The sequence below is a fragment of the Perognathus longimembris genome, chromosome 4, assembly GCF_023159225.1.
Source record: "Perognathus longimembris pacificus isolate PPM17 chromosome 4, ASM2315922v1, whole genome shotgun sequence".
Taxonomy (NCBI): Eukaryota; Metazoa; Chordata; class Mammalia; order Rodentia; family Heteromyidae; genus Perognathus; species Perognathus longimembris.
In genome coordinates, this window is record NC_063164.1 from 11,894,795 (window position 1) to 11,916,838 (window position 22,044).

The 22,044-nt window shown below is 39.8% G+C and overlaps 1 protein-coding gene across 1 annotated transcript in view; it reads right to left on the reverse strand.

The window, feature by feature from the left end:
- Window positions 1–2,690: 2,690 nt before the first annotated feature.
- Acsl3 (acyl-CoA synthetase long chain family member 3) overlaps window positions 2,691–22,044 on the reverse strand; it is a 39,418-nt gene continuing 20,064 nt past the window's right edge. The window contains exons 4-16 of the mRNA XM_048344666.1: window positions 19,883–20,060; window positions 18,659–18,768; window positions 17,735–17,873; window positions 16,250–16,400; window positions 15,071–15,194; window positions 14,763–14,834; window positions 13,127–13,266; window positions 12,054–12,226; window positions 10,621–10,695; window positions 8,801–8,992; window positions 7,892–8,006; window positions 5,584–5,741; window positions 2,691–3,407 (exon numbers count right to left, since the gene is read on the reverse strand). Of these exons, the coding sequence (XP_048200623.1) occupies window positions 3,250–3,407; window positions 5,584–5,741; window positions 7,892–8,006; window positions 8,801–8,992; window positions 10,621–10,695; window positions 12,054–12,226; window positions 13,127–13,266; window positions 14,763–14,834; window positions 15,071–15,194; window positions 16,250–16,400; window positions 17,735–17,873; window positions 18,659–18,768; window positions 19,883–20,060 (1,785 nt within the window). The 3' untranslated portion in view covers window positions 2,691–3,249. The remainder of the gene's footprint in view (window positions 3,408–5,583; window positions 5,742–7,891; window positions 8,007–8,800; window positions 8,993–10,620; window positions 10,696–12,053; window positions 12,227–13,126; window positions 13,267–14,762; window positions 14,835–15,070; window positions 15,195–16,249; window positions 16,401–17,734; window positions 17,874–18,658; window positions 18,769–19,882; window positions 20,061–22,044) is intronic.

A 22,044-nucleotide genomic window follows, 5' to 3' on the forward strand; every position in this document is an offset into this window, starting at 1 on the left:
ATGAACCTACAATAAAGAGCCATTAGAAAGGACCTGTCGCATTTCAGTGTGGTGCAACAGACATAGTTTAAAATAGCACAAGACTCACATCCTTACAAAACAAGGCACCCACCACACATTTGGGCGAGGCTCGGGGAGTGTTTTTCAAAACAAAGTTTTCAGTTTTATGGCAGGGCATACTGAAAAACTGTAAAAATCTTGACTATTTAACTCCAGCAGCTGTTTTTCTGGCCAGTACTGAACATTTACAAATTTTACAGATCACTGATATCAGCACTACTTAGTGCTGAGGAAGTAGATACTACTTTCCAGTTTGTCCTGTCAGTTCATACTTACAAGCTAAAAAATAAACACTTAGGAGGGAATTGAGAGATGAGTGTGCCGTGTACCAGTGGCACCTTTTCCCATAGAAAACTTGCCCAGCTTCGCTTTCCGAGATGTCTTTGTTTTTATACACACTTAGTCAATAGGTCTCTGGCCTGCCCTCAAGGCCTTGCTGGGTTTCCTTCATCACTCAATACTCAATATCAAAAATGGCTGCGGCTGTAAGAACTCTTGCATCATATATTTGCAACTATGTTCACATTTATGAACCTACCAGCCAAAGCTCAGTCGTCAGATTCTAATACAAAGATGGGGCGGATTCGCTTGGTGTGAGCCGGGCTTTGTGGGTAATCATAAGGAACTGATCGTCAGAAAATGCCTTCAAGTGTACTAATTTATTAATAAATATGTTTGTTAAAAAAAATTACTATTCTTTCAGGATCTATACCTACTCATATATGTTAGATTGAGAACTTTTCCTTACATTGAAATTCTGTAGAGCTCTCCTTTAAATGCCACCTGGATAGGCCAGAATTTAGAATTTCTTACAAAATAGTTGTTGGACAAGTAGGGAGTCCCTTTGTTAATTAACCAAATACATTTTTTTCTTGAAAAGAAACATCTGAGATGGTTTGAATTCATTTGTCTGAAACAAGATTCTACTAATATCCTAACTGCTGGACGTGACAACTGCACCTGACATTTAACAGAAGGGAATTATAAATTTTAATCATATAATAAGACAAATGGAATCAGGGTAAATCAACTTCATGTTTCTAAAGAGAAATTATTATTATTATTATTATTATTTTGGCCAGTCCTAGGCCGTGAACTCAGGGCCTGAGCACTGTCACTGGCTTCTTTTTTGCTCAAGGCTAGCACTCTGCCACTTGAGCCACAGCACCACTTCTGGCCATTTTCTGTATATGTGGTGCTGAGGAATCGAACCCAGGGCCTCACGTATACGAGGCAAGCACTCTTGCCACTAGGCCATATTCCCAGCCGAGAAATTATTTTATTCAAAACAAATAGGTCACTTACTCTGCTGACATGTTATCAATATCCTCCTTTAAAAAGAATTAAAGCTTATGTCCTAAATATAACTTTAAGAAATTACTCTAATGTGAATTATTATGCTACAAACACCAGAAACATTTCTACCTACCCTGGATGAATCAGAAACCTGAGAGATGTTTCATTTACTTTCTTCGTTGTTTTTAGTTCTTTTGGGCTACTTTTCAAATTATTAAAATTTCAACTGTGATAAGAACAGCATCCCAAACAGCAGAAATATCCAAGAACACAAGAAAGACTGCAATAAAACCTCATAGTGCAGGCTCTCTTGGTGTGTGGCTTGCGATGCTTTTTCTGGGCTCCTCTCGGGAGGATGCTTTTTTCTGGGCCCTTCCCTCCTCTCTCCACCCCCACTAGAATGTATAGACCTCCACCAGCTTTCTTTCCCTTCTCCTTCCTCGTTTTTCTCTCCTTCTCCCACTTTGATGCTTAAAAGTAGTGGAGAGGGGCTGGGGAGATAGCCTAGTGGCAAGAGTGCCTGCCTCGGATACACGAGGCCCTAGGTTCGATTCCCCAGTACCACATATACAGAAAACGGCCAGAAGTGGCGCTGTGGCTCAAGTGGTAGAGTGCTAGCCTTGAGCAAAAAGAAGCCAGGGACAGTGCTCAGGCCCTGAGTTCAAGGCCCAGAACACACACACACACACACACACACACACACACACACACACACACACACACATTAAAAAAAAAGTAATGGAGAATCAAAAACATACTTATGAAAAACACAATATATTTAAGTTCTAATTTATGCATACTTCATTTAGAGTACTACTCTTGATTAGATCACAAATAATCTCAATACTAAAACAACTATAAATCAAGTCTTAACTTACCTCATTATAAAGTTGAATTCTCTCTTGTATACTGTCTCTTGTATGGCTTCTCTCTTGTAAAGAGTACCAGTATCAAACAGTCTTTCATTTTCTAGTAGTAGACAATGTCAAAGACAAAGCATCTTCTCTCTACACACAGCCCAATAGAAGCTGCTTAAAAGTGGTCATTTATAATGATATGATTAAATATCTACATTAAACTTCAAAGTTTAGAGTAGAATACTATTCTGATATATTCGTAAATATATGGACAACTAAACATACATTTGGCTAATTAATAGCTTCCTGTTCCTTGGATCTTTCCCTAGCTTTCCTGGTAGCCGACAACTGCAGCCCACATCCTGCTGGCTTCTCCCTCTCCTCACCATAAAGCCCCAACCTTCTGCCTCTTTGTTTCCTGCAATATCCACCAAGACGCTGGCAGGCATATAGTCACAACACCTCCATTTCTTAAAACATAAGTATAGGTATATTTATTTCTCTCAAATGCATACAAGACAATAATTACACAGCAACAAATCTTTTGTTCAACAATGATTTGATTCATAAGCATTTGTAATTTACATAATTTCACATCAATACTCTTGTATTTTTAAATACAATAAGTAAAAAAGCCCCCAAATAACCAATTCTTATATTTTTTCCTATTTATCCCTCTATACATCCAAACTTTTAAAAAGTTACAAACTGAACACTATACAGAACATATAAATCATGTTTAAAAACTTGAGGTTTTAAAATCACTGCTTCCCAATATGTCTGAGAAAAATTCTCCTACTGACAAGTCCAGTCATAGATGGTAATGTGAAGTTGGAAGAGAGCAAAGAGGAGACAGACACAAATTTGCTGTCTTAATATTTTACTAATCCTGTCAGTTAGAAATGGTGATGTGAGAAGTAACAACTTCTGTGTAAGATGAGGAATGGAGTTCGCCTCACGGTCGAGACATGCATTTCAAGTATTTTCCTATTTGATCTGAGCTCACTGGAGCAAACAATGCTGCCGAAGGGAACGGTCATTTCCTTCCATACATACGCTCAATGTCCGCCTGGTAGTGTGTCTTAAGCTCTTTGCGCTTCAACTTGAAGGCATCTGTCACCAGGCCCGTTTCAGGGGTCCACGGCTCAGGACTCAAGCGAATTTTTACTGGAATTTCAAACTTTTCCAGGCATGCTGAGATTAAAAAAAAAAGGATAGGCATTATAAATGTATTATTAAAGATCTGAGCAATATTAAAATAAAAATCTTTTTTAAAAAATCACATTGCAACCCAAGCCAGATAAATATAACGTATCTATCTATCTAGATGTGTTGCCTAAGAGGGACACACACCAAGCTGTAAATCATGTATCTTCAGGGCTGGGATCCAGGAGAAAGGAAAAGAGAACTATACTTTTGGAATAACTGAGAAATTAAAAACCAAGTTTAAACAGAATCTTGTGACTGAAGCAGGATGTCACTGTAAATTATGTGAGGACAGAGCGCTCTCCTACCACTGCGGACTCCTAACTGCAGACATCGTTAAGTGCAGTGTGAAGGAAGACAGAGGAGCGAAGAATCCAGAGAGGCAAGAAGAATCAATGATGCAGTTTTGAAGTGACACACGAAGAGAAAAATGTTCTACTAAAAAGATCAAATTTACTATCCATAAACCAACCCCCCTAAGAAACGGGCACTTACAAACTACCAAATACTTCAAAGTAATTCATAAAAGTGAAGTTGGGCACAGTGGTGCAAGCCTGTAATCATCCTAGGTCCTTGGGAGGCAAAAACATGAGGGATCACAGTTCAAGGCCAGTCTGGGCAAAAAGTTGTTTTTCAGCAGAATGTTAATGGCTCACGCCTGTACTCCTAAGCTACTCAAAAGGCTGAAATCTGAGGATGTAGGATCAAAGTCAGCCCCAGCAGTAAACTCTTTGAGACTCTTATATCCAATCAATCACCAAATAGCCTGAAGTGCAGCTGTGGCTCAGGTGGTAGAATGCCAACCTTGAGTGAAAAAAGCCAAGGGAAAGACACATAAGAGAAGTCACTTAGGAGACTCCATCTCCAGCACCTCAGCTACTGGAGAAGTACTATCATCCTTAGTGTCATGGAGAAGCCTGGGCTGGGTTGCTCTGGAATTCAAATAAGACATTCCTGGGCTGGGAATATGGCCTAGTGGCAAGAGTGCTTGCCTCATATACATGAAACCCTGGGTTCAATTCCCAAGCAGCACATATATAGAAAATGGCGCTGTGGCCCAAGTGGCAGAGTGCTAGCCTTGAGCAAAAAGAAGCCAGGGGCAGTGCTCAGGCCCTGAGTCCAAGGCCCAGGACTGGCAAAAATAAATAAAAATTTAGAAAATAAATAAATAAAGCAAAGTAAAAATAAGACATTCCTTCAAAAATAATCAATGTGCGGGGCATCTGTGGCTCACCACTATAATCCTAGCTACTCAGGAGGCTGAGATCTGAGAATTACGTTTGAAGCCAGCCCTGGCAGTAAAGTCTGTGAGACTCTTATCTCCATTTGACCACCAAAAAATCAAAGTGGTGCGCAGAAAAGAACAGTCTTGAGCAGAAAAAGCTCAGGTACAGCACCCAGACCCTGAATTCAAGCCCCACGACTGACACCCCCACCCCAAATAGAAGCAGGCTCAACTGGTAGAGAACCTGCTTATTCAGTGTAATTTCTACTACATTCCCCTTCCCTCCCCACCCCACCCCCAAAAAAAGCTTAATGATGAAAACAGGTACTTTAGCTCACAAGTGGCAGAGCTTGTATTAGTTCTAGGCTAATAAGATCCCATCTCAACAAATAAGCCAGGTATGGCAGTGTGCACATGTGATCTTAGCTACCTGGGACACATAAGTAAAAGACTGTGTTCTAAGGATGGCCTGGACAAAAAAAAAAAAATGTGAGACCCTATCTATGGAAAAGGTAACTAAAGCAAACAAAATGGCAGGGGAGGAGCTGGTGTGCCCCAAGTGTTAGAAAGCTCAAGTTCCTGACTCTGGTACTATAAAACAAACAAAAAGCCTTTTTAAATACAAGCCAACGACAGAGAGTAGACAAAAGGCAACTAATAAAGTTCAAAAGTAATTCATGAACTGAGGCTACAAACATGCAATAATATAAACACATTTAAAAAACAAAAAAATCATCTATAAGAACAAACCAATTCTGGAACAAAAGGACTGGACCAATGAGTAGGTAAGCGAGCTGCCCAGGAGAGGGTTTTCAAGAGATGCAGGCATCTCTTGAAAATGGCCCAGAGGCATGGAGGCCAGACAGCATGCGTTGAACAGGAAATGGGGGCATGCTCTTCCCACCTGTTCTTGGAATCAGTCCAGACAAGAGGTCTCACCTGAAGTAGCAGCTTCGGAAAGCACTTTAAGGACCTCGTTTTCCATCTCACTGCTGTTACACAGGTCTTCCCAAGACCCTGTAAGTCCTTTCTTCAGAGCTAGTTCTGTCAGTTCCTTTTGATTTGGCACAACAAAGCCAATGACGTAAGAATGATAACTGAAATATATAAAGGAGAATTTAGCTAAGGAACAAAATAGTATACATAGTAACTGAAGTAGCTGATTGTCTTGATCTTGACATTGTCTATTATTTTCTTTTAATGCATGGGCCCTACTTGGTAACAACTCTCACAGCAGCTAGCCTTACTATTTGATTCATAATACATTCCGGTACTTTAGCATAACTACACACTATTATATGTAAGTATATAGTATATATATATATACATATATATATGTGTGTGTGTGTTACTGTATGTATTTTTAGTAATAATTGGCCTCCAGATTATTCTAGAATGTGGGCGGGTAATGTAAGCAAATGTGTACCTAAGCAAACACCATTTTAAAACTGTACTTCCTGAGTGCTAATGCTTCTATTTCTCTCTCAAGAGTTAATAGTGCTGTCCACCAATGCATAATACGGTACCAAATATGCATTTTTAAGAAGAAAATTAAAACATTAAGAAATTCCTATTTTAAAAATAACAGCAGGGGAGCTGGGGATATGGCCTAGTGGCAAGAGTGCTTGCCCCGTATACATGAGGCCCTGGGTTCAATTCCCCAGCATCACATATATAGAAAATGGCCAGAAGTGGCACTGTGACTCAAGTGGCAGAGTGCTAGCCTTGAGCAAAAAGAAGCCAGGGACAGTGCTCAGGCCCTGAGTCCAAGCCCCAGGACTGGCCAAAAAAAATAATAATAATAATAATAATAACAGCAGGGGCTAAGAACATGGCTTAGCAGTAGAGTGCTTGCCTAGCATACATGAAGCCCTGGGTTCGATTCCTCAGCACCACATAAACAGAAAAGGCCAGAAGTGGTAGAGTGCTAGCCTTGAGCAAAAAGAAGCCAAGGACAGTGCTTAGACCCTAAGTCCAAATCCCAGGAATGGACCAAGAAAAAGCAGTAAGTTAAAAATAAAATCTAAGATAGTTAGAAATTATATCTAAAGAAATTTGACAGCAAAGCAAAATAACGTGACCATGTCCACTTCCTTATCGTGAGAATCTGTAAAGACAGAGGAACTCTGAGTACGCCAGAGGCAGACATTCTGGGAAAACCATAACAACTTTAGCCTGAAGAAATGGCAGCTGCATCAGGAAGAAAAAGATAGACCTGGTCATTGTGGTCTAGTTACATGCAGATCTACAGCAGTGCTGAAGAGACCACCGAAGGCCAGGTACAGGGCAAAATCACTGGGAAACCAGAGTACACATGACCCAATTGGCTAAAGTCTGTGCAAATATTCCAAGATACAAGAAACTCCAAAATCAAGGAAAGTCCGTGAGACTCTTATCTCCAATTATCCACCAGAAAACCAGAAATAGCACTGTAGCTCAAGTGGTACAGAACTATATCCTTGAGCTGAAGAGCTCAGGAACAGTGTGCAGGCCCAGAGTTCAAGCCCCAGGATTGACCAAAAAGAACCTCCAAAATCAGAGATTTTTTTGTTACTCATTCTGAACTTCATCTACAACTTGGGCAAAGCCTCTTTCTAAATTGGTTCTTCTGAAACTTGATCTTATTTTCCCTTAATAACTATATCAACAACCTCTTTTGACAGATTCATTGGCTTACTCACAAAATATAAAGTCATCCCACCCAAACAGATAATAATGACCGTGTGGATTGTTTAGTGTAGTCATATTTCTAATCTCAATTTCCAACACACATTCCCAATCACGCAATTCTGCAATTTTGACTTTACAATTCCCTCCCAAGCTTCAATGGGCTACAGTAAGTGTATGTTACATTACAGCTTCACAGAGCTTCAGGTGGCCAACTCCCATCTCTGCCCAGGTGCTGAGCAGGCGAGGTAGTTAAGTACTGAACAGTGGGCTGCTGACCAACACCTCTGGACAGCTCTGTGGAGCTTCAGCACACCAGGACAGGGAGCTAAAGGCATCAGAGCAACAGAAAAAGGTTAGGCTTACTGTGATTCCACCACACAGTACAAGAGATGGAAAGCAGGAAACAGAGGAAGGTGAGGGGAGGCATTCTACGCAAAGAATTAGTACATGGCTGTAAGGCAGAAGCCTGGCTCAGAAATCAAGAGGCAGAGTTCTTAAAAATTTTTGCATAGGCAAAATTTTTGCATGGAAATGCTTAATGATTCACCGAACAACATCACAAATTCACCCTTCTTACCTGTTTGCATATGCACAAATATTATCGATCAGAGGGAGGTTCTTCAGAGCTGCCTCCACTTTCCCAAGAGAAACATATTCTCCTGCCTGCAGTTTTACAAGGTCCTTTTTACGATCTGTGCAAAACAAAGACAGAGAGGAACAGTGAGAACATTAATACTTTAATACATATAAATGGTGGTTATTCCTAAGAGACAGGGCCAGACTGCCCTGGTAGTCAAAATGCTCCTGCCTCACCCTCCCATCTGAAGCACTGAGACACAAGAAAGAGTCAGCCTCCATATCCATCTACAAACGTCTTTTAAGAAGAACAATTTCTATGTAATGGTCCCCCATCACCAGGTGGACAGGTATTGTCTGCTGACAGGTGTGTCCCTGTATCCAATGGGCCCGGTGCTTGAGCTGCCAGGCTTCCCTCTGTTTTCTTGGGCAAGGGTAAAGACTAAGATCATGGAAAAGAGGCCTGACCTACAGATGCCCAGATTCACAAAAAGGAACATTCCCTTCACAAGCAGGAGAGGGTTCCCAGGATAAAATAAGTCACTGCCTATTTAAAACAACAACAATGTATGGTTTAAAGCCAACAGACGAGAAAGTTCATGAAATTCTTCTCTCCAATCAAGCAACAAAAAGCCAGAAGTGGTGCAGTGGCTCAAGTGGTAAAGCACCAGTTCTGGGCTCTCAGGGACAGCTCCCAGGCCCTGGAGTTCAAGCCCACGTCTGCTGGCAAGACAAATAAAATAACTAGAAATAACTAAGAAATTATATTCCAGAGATAATAGACCAGACTGTCATTAACAAGAAGATATAATCTTACACCCTTAAAGAGCTACTAAAAAACATACCATATACCTCTTGCACAAAACCACCTGAGAAACATTCACTTTCAAGAAAAGATTAAATGGCTCACCAATAATCTTTAAACAACCGTCAGGGTCAAACTCTCCAATATCTCCGGTACAGAGCCATCTCTGCCCGTTTTCATCTTCAAAGAAGTCAGCTTTTGTCTTTGCTTCATTTTTGTAGTATCCCATTGTTACATTCTGGCCACCAATAAGAATTTCACCTCGGGGGTGTGGTTTATCAGTATTAAAATACCCACCTAATAAACACAAAATATGTGTAATTAACTCACTCTTTTGATTCCTAGATGTATCATGTGTTAACTCAAACTTCAATTGAAGTTTCCCAAAGGAAAGAAGGCAGCCTGTGATAATAATGCTTATCAATATAAAACCTACAAGTAGCCTATGAAACTAGGAAAAATGAAGGGCAAGTTTGAACTGGAAAGGATGGGGAAGAATAATGGAAGGGATGATATTAATCATGATGCACTTACTTATAAACTGACATGTTCAATATTTACTCTTTTGTATAACAATCTAAAATAATATAACTTTAAAAAACTAAGGGTAAAAGTTCAGTGGCCTTGTAATAATTATTTGTGTCCTTTGGGATACTATTACAAGAAAATATATATTCTAAAATCCAACTATCGCTATTTATTACATTAATTACAGACAACATGAACAAACTGTTTTAAAGTTTCTGTGTGTAAGCCTTAAATATACTAAGAAAACGATTGTAAAAAGTAGTGCTATGTATTAAATAATAAAGCAAATCTCTTTACATATTACAAAGACTTAATGTGGCAGGTAATCTCAGACTGACTAAAATTTAAATTGATTGAACACTGTTACCTAATACTGCCAAAATTAGCTAAAACTTTATGCAAGGAAAGTACATCTCAATAAACCACAAATAACTTGTACACTTTAATATAAATAAAACTACTGAAAGTGATGTTTCAAATTGAATAAGCATAAGCTTTAATGAAATTATAGTGAAAACTTTTCTGATAATTATAGGTTGGACACCTCAGAGAAAACAAAGCATTCTCAGGAAATAAAGTTTATGATTTTCTTTTCTTTTTTTTTTTTGGCCAGTCCTGGGGCTTGAACTCAGGGCCTGAGCACTGTCCCTGGCTTCTTTTTGCTCAAGGCTAGCACTCTGCCACTTGAGCCACAGCGCCACTTCTGGCCATTTTCTGTATATGTGGTGCTGGGGAATTGAACCCAGGGCCTCATGTATACGAGACAAGCACTCTTGCCACTAGGCCATATCCCCAGCCCCAAGTTTATGATTTTCTTACTCATCAAATACAGTTATGATCATTCCTAATTTACTAACATTATGCACTTGGCACATTCATTTCTCAAGTCTGTGTGCCAAGATTGTTACTAAGAAAAATTAAAGAAAACAATTGTATTTCTTCAGAATCACTTTTGAAATAAGCAAAATAAACGTACTATGTATGTAGCTTTAGAAAAATACTGGCATTTGAAAGAATAAAAACAGCTGGGCACTGGTGGCTCACAATACTTGTAATCCTAGCTACTCAGGAAGCTGAGATTTGAGAGTCACAGTTAGAAGCCACCCCCGGGCAGGAAAGTCTGTGAGACTCTTAACTTCTATAAATGACCAGAAGAGCTAGAAGTATAGCTGTGGCTCAAGTGATAAAGCACTACGCTTTAGAAAAAAAAGCTCAGGGACCGCGTCAAGTCCAGAGTTCAAGGCCCAGGACTAGCAGGGGCCAGGGGAGGATAAAAGCAAGCACTTGTGGGTGATAGTGCATCCTAAAGGAATGCAGAAAATGAAACACGTTTATAATTTTAAAGTTTTATCTTATGAAAATTAAGCCTTTGTGGTTCACACAGGGTATTATATTACCTTCCTCCCAGTTCTTTAATTTGATCTCACAGCAATCTAATGGTGCTCCCACTCGGCCAGTATTGTAGTCCCACACTGACGGACAAAAGGAAGAAACACGTGAGAACAGTAGTTAAACATTACCTTGTTTTTTCAAAATTAATTCATTAAGAATGATGACTGACCCCGTAGCTTAGTAATCCGCACAGAATCATTAAGAGCAGAACCACAGGCTGTGTGGTCTACACAAGCAGTTTTGTACACAGTCCTGACTTCCCACTAAAAGACTGGAAAAGCCCCACAAGTAGCCAAACTCCTAACAGCAAAATCCAGCATGAAGATAAAACTAATTCAGAGACAGGTCTTTACTGTGTATCAAACTAACATACCTTCAAATTTCGCTGTGAACCATATGCAAAAAGGCAGGGAAGGGAAGGGAACTGAATTGCATACTGGTATTAAAATAATCTTTAAAAAAAAATTAGCCAAGTGCTGGCATCTCACACGCCTATAATCCTAAGCTCCTCAGGAGATTGAGTCTGAAGATAAACAGCTCAAAGGCAGCCCTGGCAGAAAAGTCCACGAAACCCTACTGCCCAATAAACTATTCCAAAGGGGGAAAAAAGAAAGTGGAGCTGTATGGCTCAAGAGGTAGCACTAGCATTGAGCAAAACAAAGAATCCAAGGACAGCATCAGGCCCCAGGAGCACATGAACACCAATAAGCCAGTCCCATTGGCTCAGACCTAAAATCCTAGCTTCTGGGGAGCACAATGTCCTGAGGACTGCCAGTCTAGGCAGAAAAATCCAGGGAATAAGCGTGAGGAGCTGCTTATGCATTAGTTAATCTCCAATTAACTAACAAAAAGCCAGGCAGGAGGTGTAGCCCGAGTGGCAGAGCACCAGGCACAAGCAAACAAGCCAAGCAAACATGAGCCCTGAGTCCAAAACACCAATAGCAGAAATATATTAAAAAAATTAAAATCACAAGCGTTCAGAATCTCCAGCAACAACAGACCCACGTCACAGCTTCAACTGCCAACCCTGCTAGCTGGAGAGTGTTTGGAGCCCCATCTCACAGGATGATGGGATGCCCACGACACTTTCTTAGTAGGCCTCACAGCACCGGAGCAGATGCCTCTCTCTGTGTGGCACTATCTCCCAAGGAGACTGCTCTTGTCTCCCTGTGGCCACTTCTGCTACCAAACCCTATTTAAATTGTTTACAATTCTAGCTCTGAGACAAGCTGAAGAGAAAGAGGGCTCCCAAGATCCAGGAAAAGAACCTCACAACTTTGATCAGTAATTATAGTTATCTGAATGGTCCACGACTCTACTACACGCAAATTTTTACTACTCTTCTCCAAGGTATTTTAGAGAATAACTCAGAGAACATGATGCCTGGAGTGTAGCCCTGCCTCGGACACTCAGAGGACATCTCCCGGGCAGCACTGACCTTCTGTGATTGTTCCAGCCCCTGTGGATTCGGTGAGTCCATACCCCTGACCAACAGGACAGCAAAAGCAGATATTCATGAATCGCTGTGTGGTTGCAGAAAGCGGAGCACCGCCACACAATAAAAGGCGAATATTTCCACCTAGCAAGCCTCGAACTTTCCGGAAAATAAAGCTAAAAAGAAACAAAAAAATTAAGCAGAATTTTAAAGCTGAATACTATTTTCTAAATCTTTAGACTAATCAATCTCTCAGTTGTTATGTAATATATTGAGATTAAATGACCTATCAGTTACACAGCAAATTCAGGAGATTCTCTTGACCCACTACTTTAATATAAACTTTTAGTAGTTCAACCAGAATATGATTTCCTTGAAACAATTTCTCAAGAAAGCCTAGTTCAAGTGACTCACACCTATAATCCTAGCTACTCAGGAAGCTGAGATCCAAAGGACCAAGGTTCAAAGCCAGCCAGGGAGAAAAGTCCCATTAGACTCTGTCTCAGCATCTCCAGCAAAAAGCCAGGTTGGAGGTGTGACTCAAGTGGAACAGGACCAGCCAAACAAGCAAGCCGAGCAAGCATGCCAAGCAAGCAGAAGGCTTGGAGTTCAAACCCTTGGTACTGGTAAAAAAAAATATATATATATATATATATGTACATATATATAGTAAAATGAAAAAGAACTTTTCAAGTAATATTTGAATATTGCAAATAAATTTAAATTGTCAGACTTAATTTTATACAGTAATATATGCCTCTAATTTACGGCCAGAAAATTATTCTTACTTCATAAGCATAGAATACATATCATTACATGCACAGTATATACTATGTTTTTATTACCATTCAAAAATGTTATATCTTTATGAAATTTATTAAAAGAAATAAATTATTTTTTAACTTTATCAGAATTATATACATATATAAATATACTGTTATCTAACTCATAAATTTCACTACAACTTCAAGTTTACTGTTCAAAACAAGCTGGGAAGGAGTTAAGAAAGCCATCAGTTTCAATCGAATTAGCACATTTTGAGAGCAGGGCTGAGGACACAGTTCATAGCAGCTTACTTGTCACACAATGGCGTACTATGCCCTCTTGAAATCTGTTCCATCTTGTAATTATAGGCCAGAATAAACAGATTCCGTTGAAAACTACTCATTTCATTCACTTTATTCATGACATTCTTATAGATGCGATCCATGATTTCCTGGATGGATAAAAATGAAATTCATTTGATATAATGAATTAATATTTTGCATTTTAAAAGGTAACATTCTATCAGGACCAAGTAGTTTAGATTTAAAATTATAACTTGGCAAAAATAATTTTAATAGCAGAAATTTATCTAGACACATACAGGAATACTACGATCAGGCAGGAATATATTGGTTTGGGTGAATCAAATCCAGGGCTTTACATGGGCTAGGAAAGTGCTCTACTACCAAGCTATAGACTCATCCTTCCACTATTAATTCTTTATTGCTTTGCTAGCTTACCTTATTTATTTTTGAACTACAAACTAAGTTTGGTGACATAAATGAATTATTTAAAATAGTTCAAAAATCTAACTTTTTTTTTTTTTTTTTTTTGCCAGTTCTGGGGCTTGGAACTCAGGGCCTGAGCACTGTCCCTGGCTTCTTTTGCTCAAGGCTAGCACTCTATCTCTTGAGCCACAGCGCCCCTTCCTGGCTTTTTCTGTTATATGGTGCTGAGGAATAGAATCCAAGGCTTCATGAATGCTAGGCAAGCACTCTACTGCCAAGCCACATTCTCAGCCCTAATTTTATCTTATAAAGGGACCATGGCTAGTGGTTTGCTTGCTAAGTCCATTACTGTAACTTACACTTTAAAAACAAAAAAACTGTCCCTCTACAACTTCAATAATTTATAAGTGAACTAAAATTTTAGTAGGACATTATACTTAATTATAATGAAATATCCAAAATGCAAATATATTCGACTTTGGAGGAGCTGTGTAATCATTCTTTTTCTTTTTCTCTTTTTGCCAGTCCTGAACTCAGGGCCTGAGCACTGTCCCTGGCTTCTTTTTGTTCAAGGCTAACTCTACCTCTTGAACCACAGGGCCACTTCTGGCCTTTTCTGTGTATGTGGTGCTGACGTTAATCAAACTCAGGGCTTCATGTATGCAAGGAAAGCATTAAACTACTAGGTAACATTCCCAGCCCTATGTAATCACTTTTTTTTTTTTTTTTGGCCAGTCCTGGGCCTTGGACTCAGGGCCAGAGCACTGTCCCTTGCTTCTTTTTGCTCAAGGCTAGCACTCTGCCACTTGAGCCACTGCGCCACTTCTGGCCATTTTCTATATATATGGTGCTGGGGAATCGAACCCAGGGCTTCATGTATGCGAGGCAAGCACTCTTGCCACTAATGCCAAATTCCCAGCCCCTGTGTAATCATTCTTGATGTGACCATTCAAGCCCCTGATTAGATCCCCAACATTTCAAACAGTAACAATCAGCACATAACAGGTACCATAAAAACCACTACAAGAGGCCAATAATGACACAGAAGCTGAAACTGAGTATAAAGGAAAATAATCTTGAAAAGCTTAAGGCTTAAGTGACAACTGGTATGGAATAAAGTCTACATTGCCCCTGTGGCTGGTGATACTCAGTACTATGTAGTATGCCAGAATGGTCACTGCTGGTGATACTTAGTACTACTCAGTAAGATAGTTCTTACCGGAACAGCTGCCATCAGTGTTGGTTTCAACATGGATGTATCTCCTTTGCTTCCTTTTTTTATTTTTGAAGACTATAAAATAGAAAAAGTGATAAAAATAAAATATGTATTTTTAAAATGAAATAAGCATAGTGTCTTTTTAATGTAGTAATATTCTAACAAACAAAATGCAAGAGCTTAACTGTCATATTGATGGGGACTTGGGGGGGGAGGGAGGGAGGGGTGAAAGGGGAGGGGCGAAGGAAGAGAAGGACGGGGAATGCTAGAAATAATTTTTTTGTATTTCCAGTCACTGACATTTAACTTACCTGATCTGCTAACGTCTGTGGTGAAGAGTATCCAATGCGGCATCCATGTGAAAGACAAACAAGCTCGGCACTTAGCTCTAGAACATGGGCCAGGGGCAGGTACCCAATATACACATCTTCCTCTCTGAAAAGAGAAGAGGCAGGAAGCAAAGGTAAGGAGCGCTCTCTTCCTGAAGTGACTGAGCAGGAGCAAGTTTGAAGGCGCATGCAAGAGCCCTCAGAGCATCCATTTGGGCTTCCCACTGGGGGTGGAGAGAGGAAGACAAGGAAGACAAAGAAGACAGATAAGGGGACTGGGAGTGTCAAGAACCAAGGGCTACCGCTCAACCTGAACCACAAGCCAAGTGCTTTGAAAAAGCAAAGTGCTAGGGCCCAGGAGGGGTGAGGTGTGCAGACAAAAGAGGTCATGAAGGAGATGGTCTCTGGATATAGAAGTGTCTTGCTTGGGGAATTTATTGTAACTAGCAAATTCTATCTTAATATGTAAGAAAAATACACACACACACAACACACACACACACACACGTACTTTTTAAGAACTGATACTACTTGTAAACTATGAAGGGCAACTGAGGCAAAACTCTGAAGGAGCTCTGAAGGAACTCTGAGAGAACTCTGAGGCAACTTTTTTCCCTAAAGTGTATGCATACAAGAAATTGCTCAATCCATTCCTAAATTCAATGCGGTAAGAGTTCACTGTTTGTGCCTGTGTTGTTTCTTGGCATACAGCTTGTTGAAAAGCATCCAGCTACTGCACCAAATCAGCCACCACAATACTGATCCCAGCCTTGGGAATGTTCCCTTTGCGATCTCTCCATCTTCGCACTCCAATAGCCTCCCCTCTCCTCCCACTGGGATTTGCCTCCAAAACCTGAACCCAAAACTGAACACATTATGCTACCTGTTCACTAGAACTGTATTTTGATTTAAACATGATTCTACATGTCAGACAACCATATCAACTGGCTAAAGTAAGGGATTTCTAACTACAAAATTGACACTTTAAAAATAAATTAATAAATGAAGCAAGGACCTATAAACTCTAAACCTCACAAATGTAATTATTTTGTATCTAATCTTACTGTTCTTAGAAAACATCTATTGTGCAGACATTCCAAAGAGAACCAGATGGACACGATGGTTAATACCGAGGCCCCGCGTCCCTTCACTGCGACGTACCCCAGTTTGGGAATCCTCCTCGCCATGCCGGTGATGCCGGCGATGATGTTGCTGTGGGAGATCATGACGCCCTTCGGGATGCCCGTGGATCCACTCGTGTACATGATGACCGCAATGTCCGATGGCAATGGTTTGCCATGAGGCTGTACCTCTGGATTGAAGAAAAGAACAAATGTCCACTTCTGGAAAACCCAATCATGTTACCAACCACTTTGAAAATCAAGCTCAACAAAATACTGACATAGTAGTCAAGAGATAAGGGACGTAAATTCTATTTTTTAGGAAAACAAAGGCTATTCTATTAATTCCACTGAGAAATAAAAGGGCTTTAAACTAGGATACCAAGACATGTGCTGAAAGACAACCTCCGGGTTACACTCGAGGTTTCAGGATTACAAAACAATGTCTCCCACCAAGAGTCACAAGCCTATCACTCTAAGATCAGCAACAGACCAAAAGAAATGGGTGACATCAACAACTTGTCTTAATTTTAGAACTACCATACATGGGAACTTCCAAGAAAAAAAAAAAATCTTTAAATGTGTTCCCAAAAGAACAGACCCTCTTTCCTATCCAGCCAGGCAAGATGTTTTATAAAAGAATCACAGTGCATGGCTTCTTCCTTCCTCTACACCTAGGCCTCAACAGCCAGAGACACCATCATTCTCTGCCTCCTACAGCCATCTTGAAAACCTACCTTCCTCTAGCAACTAAACTTCTTAACCCCAAAGTGAACTCAGGAGTGGATGTGTACATGCCACTGCTCAGTAAATAGCAACATTTTTACTTCCCACTGGCATCTGAAATTCAACATGCTCAAAGTGACCATCATGATGGTATACCACTAACATTGGTGTAACCTTGTCCTTGAAAAGAGACCTAAGCTTTTCCAATGTCCTAAAAAAACTTAAAAATACTCTAGCACTTCCTAATGCTTGACAGTGTAACTTCTACAATACCATGCCTAGATAGGGTAGCTGGAAATTAAAAAGCTGTTACTAGCTGGGCGCTGGTGGCTCACACCTATAATCCTAGTTACTCAGGAGGCCGAGTTCAGGGATAGCACATAGGCCCTGAATTTAAGCCCCATGACCACCAACAACAACAAAAAAGTTGACCCCTCTGGGAAGGGCAAATAGAAAAAAGGAGAGGAAGTTAAAGGCTCCAGGTTTAACTGCCCTATCTATCAACAGAATAGCACTCGAGGTAAATCTAATGGCATAACTTATAAAACTCCCTAAAACTATCATAAAAGATGAAATTGAAAAGTGAACAATATGAACCATTCTAATTTCAAATTCACACTACCTTTAGAACATTAATGTATTTTTCCTGAAGCCTTTCTTTAAAGTCTAGTACTCCTAGAATTAGCTTCTACCTCAATATCTACAAAACCGATGTGCCATTTGATCTAACTTCAGAATCCATCCTTGGCACAGTTCTGGCCATGGTGTTGCTCCCGGGAATGAGAGGCGTGTGACATACCCATAGTGGCCTTTGCGCCCAGGGCCTGCACTGCAGCCATGGTGTGTACAATGACACCCTTGGGGAACTCGGACCAAGTTGGTGGCTTCCCATCAACAGTGATGATGTGCCGTAGGCGTGGGACCAACGAAACTATATCCTGGAAGGACAAAGCATTCGTCATGTTCCTTATTCCCTGGGTTAGCAAACAGTGCAGAACACAAGAAGGGGAGTTGACCACATTCACTGCCTTATTAATCTCTTACCTCAACAAAGCAAGAGGACTGAGATTAACTTTTAATTTACTATATTTTATTTAACTTACTATTTTATAGCATTATATTTGCTGGGCATACCACTTTTCTTTGATAAAATCATAATCACAAGTTAGTTACTACTCCACAAATTCTAAGCATAGCAGAATGAACTACAGCCCAAAGTCCCTCATGTTTTCAAGAGGTTAACAACAAGAATATATATGGAGGAAGAGAATTCACTTACAAACAAAATGAAGAGAAAGAATATTACAGGTGTTATTGGACTACAGGAACTCAATCAGGAAACTAAGGAAATGGTTTTCCCTGTAACTTCATGAAACAACTTCCTTTGTAACACTTAACATATCAAAGTTCATCATTACTCAGAAATAAATTAGTTATTTAGCCCTTCAAAATTATTTAGGATAGATGAGAAAATAAATAGGCACAATAAAAAATAAAGTTGTAGCCTGTTCAATTTAGACAAAGGCATATTAATATTAACTATGTGTAAGTCTAGATTATCTGAAAATAAATACATACGAAAGTGACTTTTTATGTTCCAAAGAATAAACAATCATATACCTAAAAGTGTGTAAAATATTAAAGATTTAATATCATAAAAGAACTAAGGATCATTCATAGTAAGAAGTCCTAAAGCATTAACAGTTACAACTGCAGATCTTACCTTCAACTTTGTTTGTAAAAGTTCTTTACTAGTAATGATATTGGTCACTTCTGTTTCATTTAATCCATGAACAATGGCTGGGCCTCCCAAGGTGGCATATAATGTGACAACTAGGAAGAAAAGAAGCACAAGTCACTTACTCCAATGTATCACAAACCATAAAGCAAAACACCATGTAACCTCTCATACACTGACATGAAATACCTTCATCAGTGGCTACATAGTAGTAAGAGAACACAGAATTAAGATGATAGACTGAATATGAATGAAATGTTAGCACTAAGTATTCTAGTTGTAAAAAGATCTAAACAGGGGGCTGGGAATATGGCCTAGTGGTAGAGTGCTTGCTTCGTATACATGAAGCCCTGGGTTCAATTCCTCAGCACCACATATATAGAAAAAAAGCCAAAAAGGGGTGCTGTAGCTCAAGATGTAGAGTGCTAGCCTTGAGCAAAAAGAAGCCAGGGACAGTGCTCAGGCCCTGAGTTCAAGCCCCAGCACTGGCAAAAAATAAAACAAAAACAAAAAGATCTAAACAAAAACAACCTTAGAAATAGTGAGCTTATATAATATAAACAGTAACATGAACTTTTATTTTTCTGCCTGACATAATATGACTATGAAAAAAATAATTCTTTGAAATATAAGGTACACTCTAACCTCTGTAAACAAAAAGACAAAACTTATTTTTTTAAGTTTAAGAATTTCCAAGAAATCTATTGAAAATGTCTGTTTCACGTCAAAGATAAGACATGTCCAAGATCACAGTGATGTTTTGGCACCAGGCTTCTAAGCCTGAGGCATCCCAATTCCCGCTCGATACCATCACACTGAGAGCCCAGCCTCTCCTGCAACCCAGAGCATCATGTTCCCAGTTTTAGAGGTCGTGTTGACACTGACAAAAATGTGTTCACACAATGATCAGTAACTTCACAAGGGAACTAGAGAGGTGGTAAATGTACATCTACTGCTCTAGATACAAAAAACTCCTTATTAAAGGTTCCAGGCCCTGCACGACCTTTGGGTGGTTCATATGCTCCACAACTGGTTCTCCTTCCAAAACAGAGCAAAATAATTCCAAGGAGTTAGTTCTTCACTAACTGGATTCAAGGTGAAAATTAACATCAGCATGTTAAACTCTTATGAGTGAAATGTTACTGAAGAAAGGATCATCACTCTTAAATGACATTAAATCCACTTTCAGAAGACAAGAAGCCCACATACGCTGGAAGTTATACATGAAGCACGCCTGCGCAGCAATCATCCACTCAGCCCTGGTCTCACAGAAAATGGCAATGTTGGTCTTTGGTTTCTGGCCCAACATCTGTAGGCCATTGCCAAAATTAAAGGCTCGAATGAAGACGTCTTCATAGGAGAGCCAATTATAGTGTCCAAGAATAACCTGATAAAACAAGAAAAACCACAATACCTTTTAACACAAATAAATCAGAATATGTTCCAAATTTTAACAAATAGAAAGCTGTATGTTTTTCCCAATCAATGCTAGAAAATGAGGTTTCAACAGAACTATTTTTAAAATTGGCTTTGTGGTATCCTCTATTATGACAACTAGAATCCTATGCACGTCTTTGGCCGTAGTTTTGATTTTGTGGTGGTGCATGTTTACAGCCCACAGCACTCAGGGTACTGGGGCAGTGCTGGGAATGTGGGGCCATTTGGGTCTACCTATCAAGACCCTTTTCGAAAAGGGAGATCATGAAAGAAGAGGAAGGAAACAAAGGAGGGAGAGGAGGAGAAAAATCAACAAATCCAAGTGTGATGGGATTTTAAAGTTCACTTTCTGCTGGTCTCCCATGGCACAAACCTATAATCCTAGCTACTCTAATCCAAGCTACTCAGGAGGCTGAGATCTGAGGATCTTGATCCAAAGCCAGGCTGGGCAGGAAAGTATGAAACTCTTATCTCCACTTAATCTCTCAAAAGCCAGAAGTGGAGCTGTGGCTCAAAGTGGTAGTAGACTACTAGCCTTGTACAAAGAGCTCAGGGACAGCACCCAAGCCCCATGACCAACAAAATTTTTAAAAGTTCAATTTTCTAGAGTCATATACTAATAATTCACTTATTTTTTTACTCAAATGATGTAGGTGTTAATTTAAAACAGCTTGGTAACTAAGCACTTCTAATGTCAAAATTACACTTCCCTTTAATTTCTGAATGTCAATACCCAATAGCACAGTATGATCCATTAAGCCAAAGCTGGCACTACTACCCAAGCTCACTGAAATATTTATGGCTATCCAATTTCAACTGCTCTATCTGCTCTATCTGAATGAGAAAATAAGTATGTCTCTATTTATGCAACCAAGTGGTGTCTCTGTTATATAATTCAAAGTCCTTTTATTTAATCTTTAAGTACCCACTGTGGGGCTGGGAACATGGCCTAGTGGCAAGAGTGCTTGCCTCATACACATAAAGCCCTGGGTTCGATTCCCCAGCACCACATATGTAGAAAACTGCCGGAAGTGGCACTGTGGCTCAAGTGGCAGAGTGCTAGCGTGAGCAAAAAGCCAGGGACATTGCTCAGGCCCTGAGTTCAAGCCCCAGGACTGGCAAAAAAAAAAAAAAAAAAAGAAATTCTTTTCAACTTAAATGGTAGTGTAAATTGTTACATATAGTAACAAGATAGGCCAGGCACCAGTGGCTCACTCCTGTAATCCTAACTACTCAAGATACTGAGATATTAGGATTTGCGATTCAAAGGTAGCCTGAGCCACAAAGCCAGTCAGATGTGACTCATCTCCAATTAGCCACCAAAAAGCTGAAAGTAAGAGTTGTGGCTCAAGTGGTAGAGCACTAACTTTGAACACAAAGCACAAAGTCAGTGCTCAGGCCCTGAGTTCAAGCCCCAAGACTGCACCGCCCCCCCCCCAAAATAAGATAATGAAAAAGACATTATGCATGCAATGCATGTGTGCAGTTGGGTATGTGGGTGTATGTACAGTTTATATTGTTAGCATGCATCTCAAATACTTTGAAAATAACTTGACTAGATGTACTGGTTGGCACACACTTATAAACCCAGCACCAGGGAGGGTGAGGTATGAGAATCCTGAGTCCAAGGCTAGGCTGGGCTCAATGGTAATTTCCAGACCAGCCTGGGCAAAAAAAAGTAAAATATAAACACATAAATAAAATTGCTGTCTATATTCGTTTTTAAAAATGTGAACAGTCAAGAGATTTTCTAGATGTTAGGAAAAGAAAAAAATGAAATAAAGAACAATGCTGCCCTCTAGTGTCCCATTCAATGAGATTTAAGAATTTATTTATGGTGCTTGACACTGGTGCTTGAACTCATCATCTGGCACTGTCGCTGTTCCCTTAGCTTTTTCGTTGAAGGCTGACACTCTAGCACTTGAGCCACATCT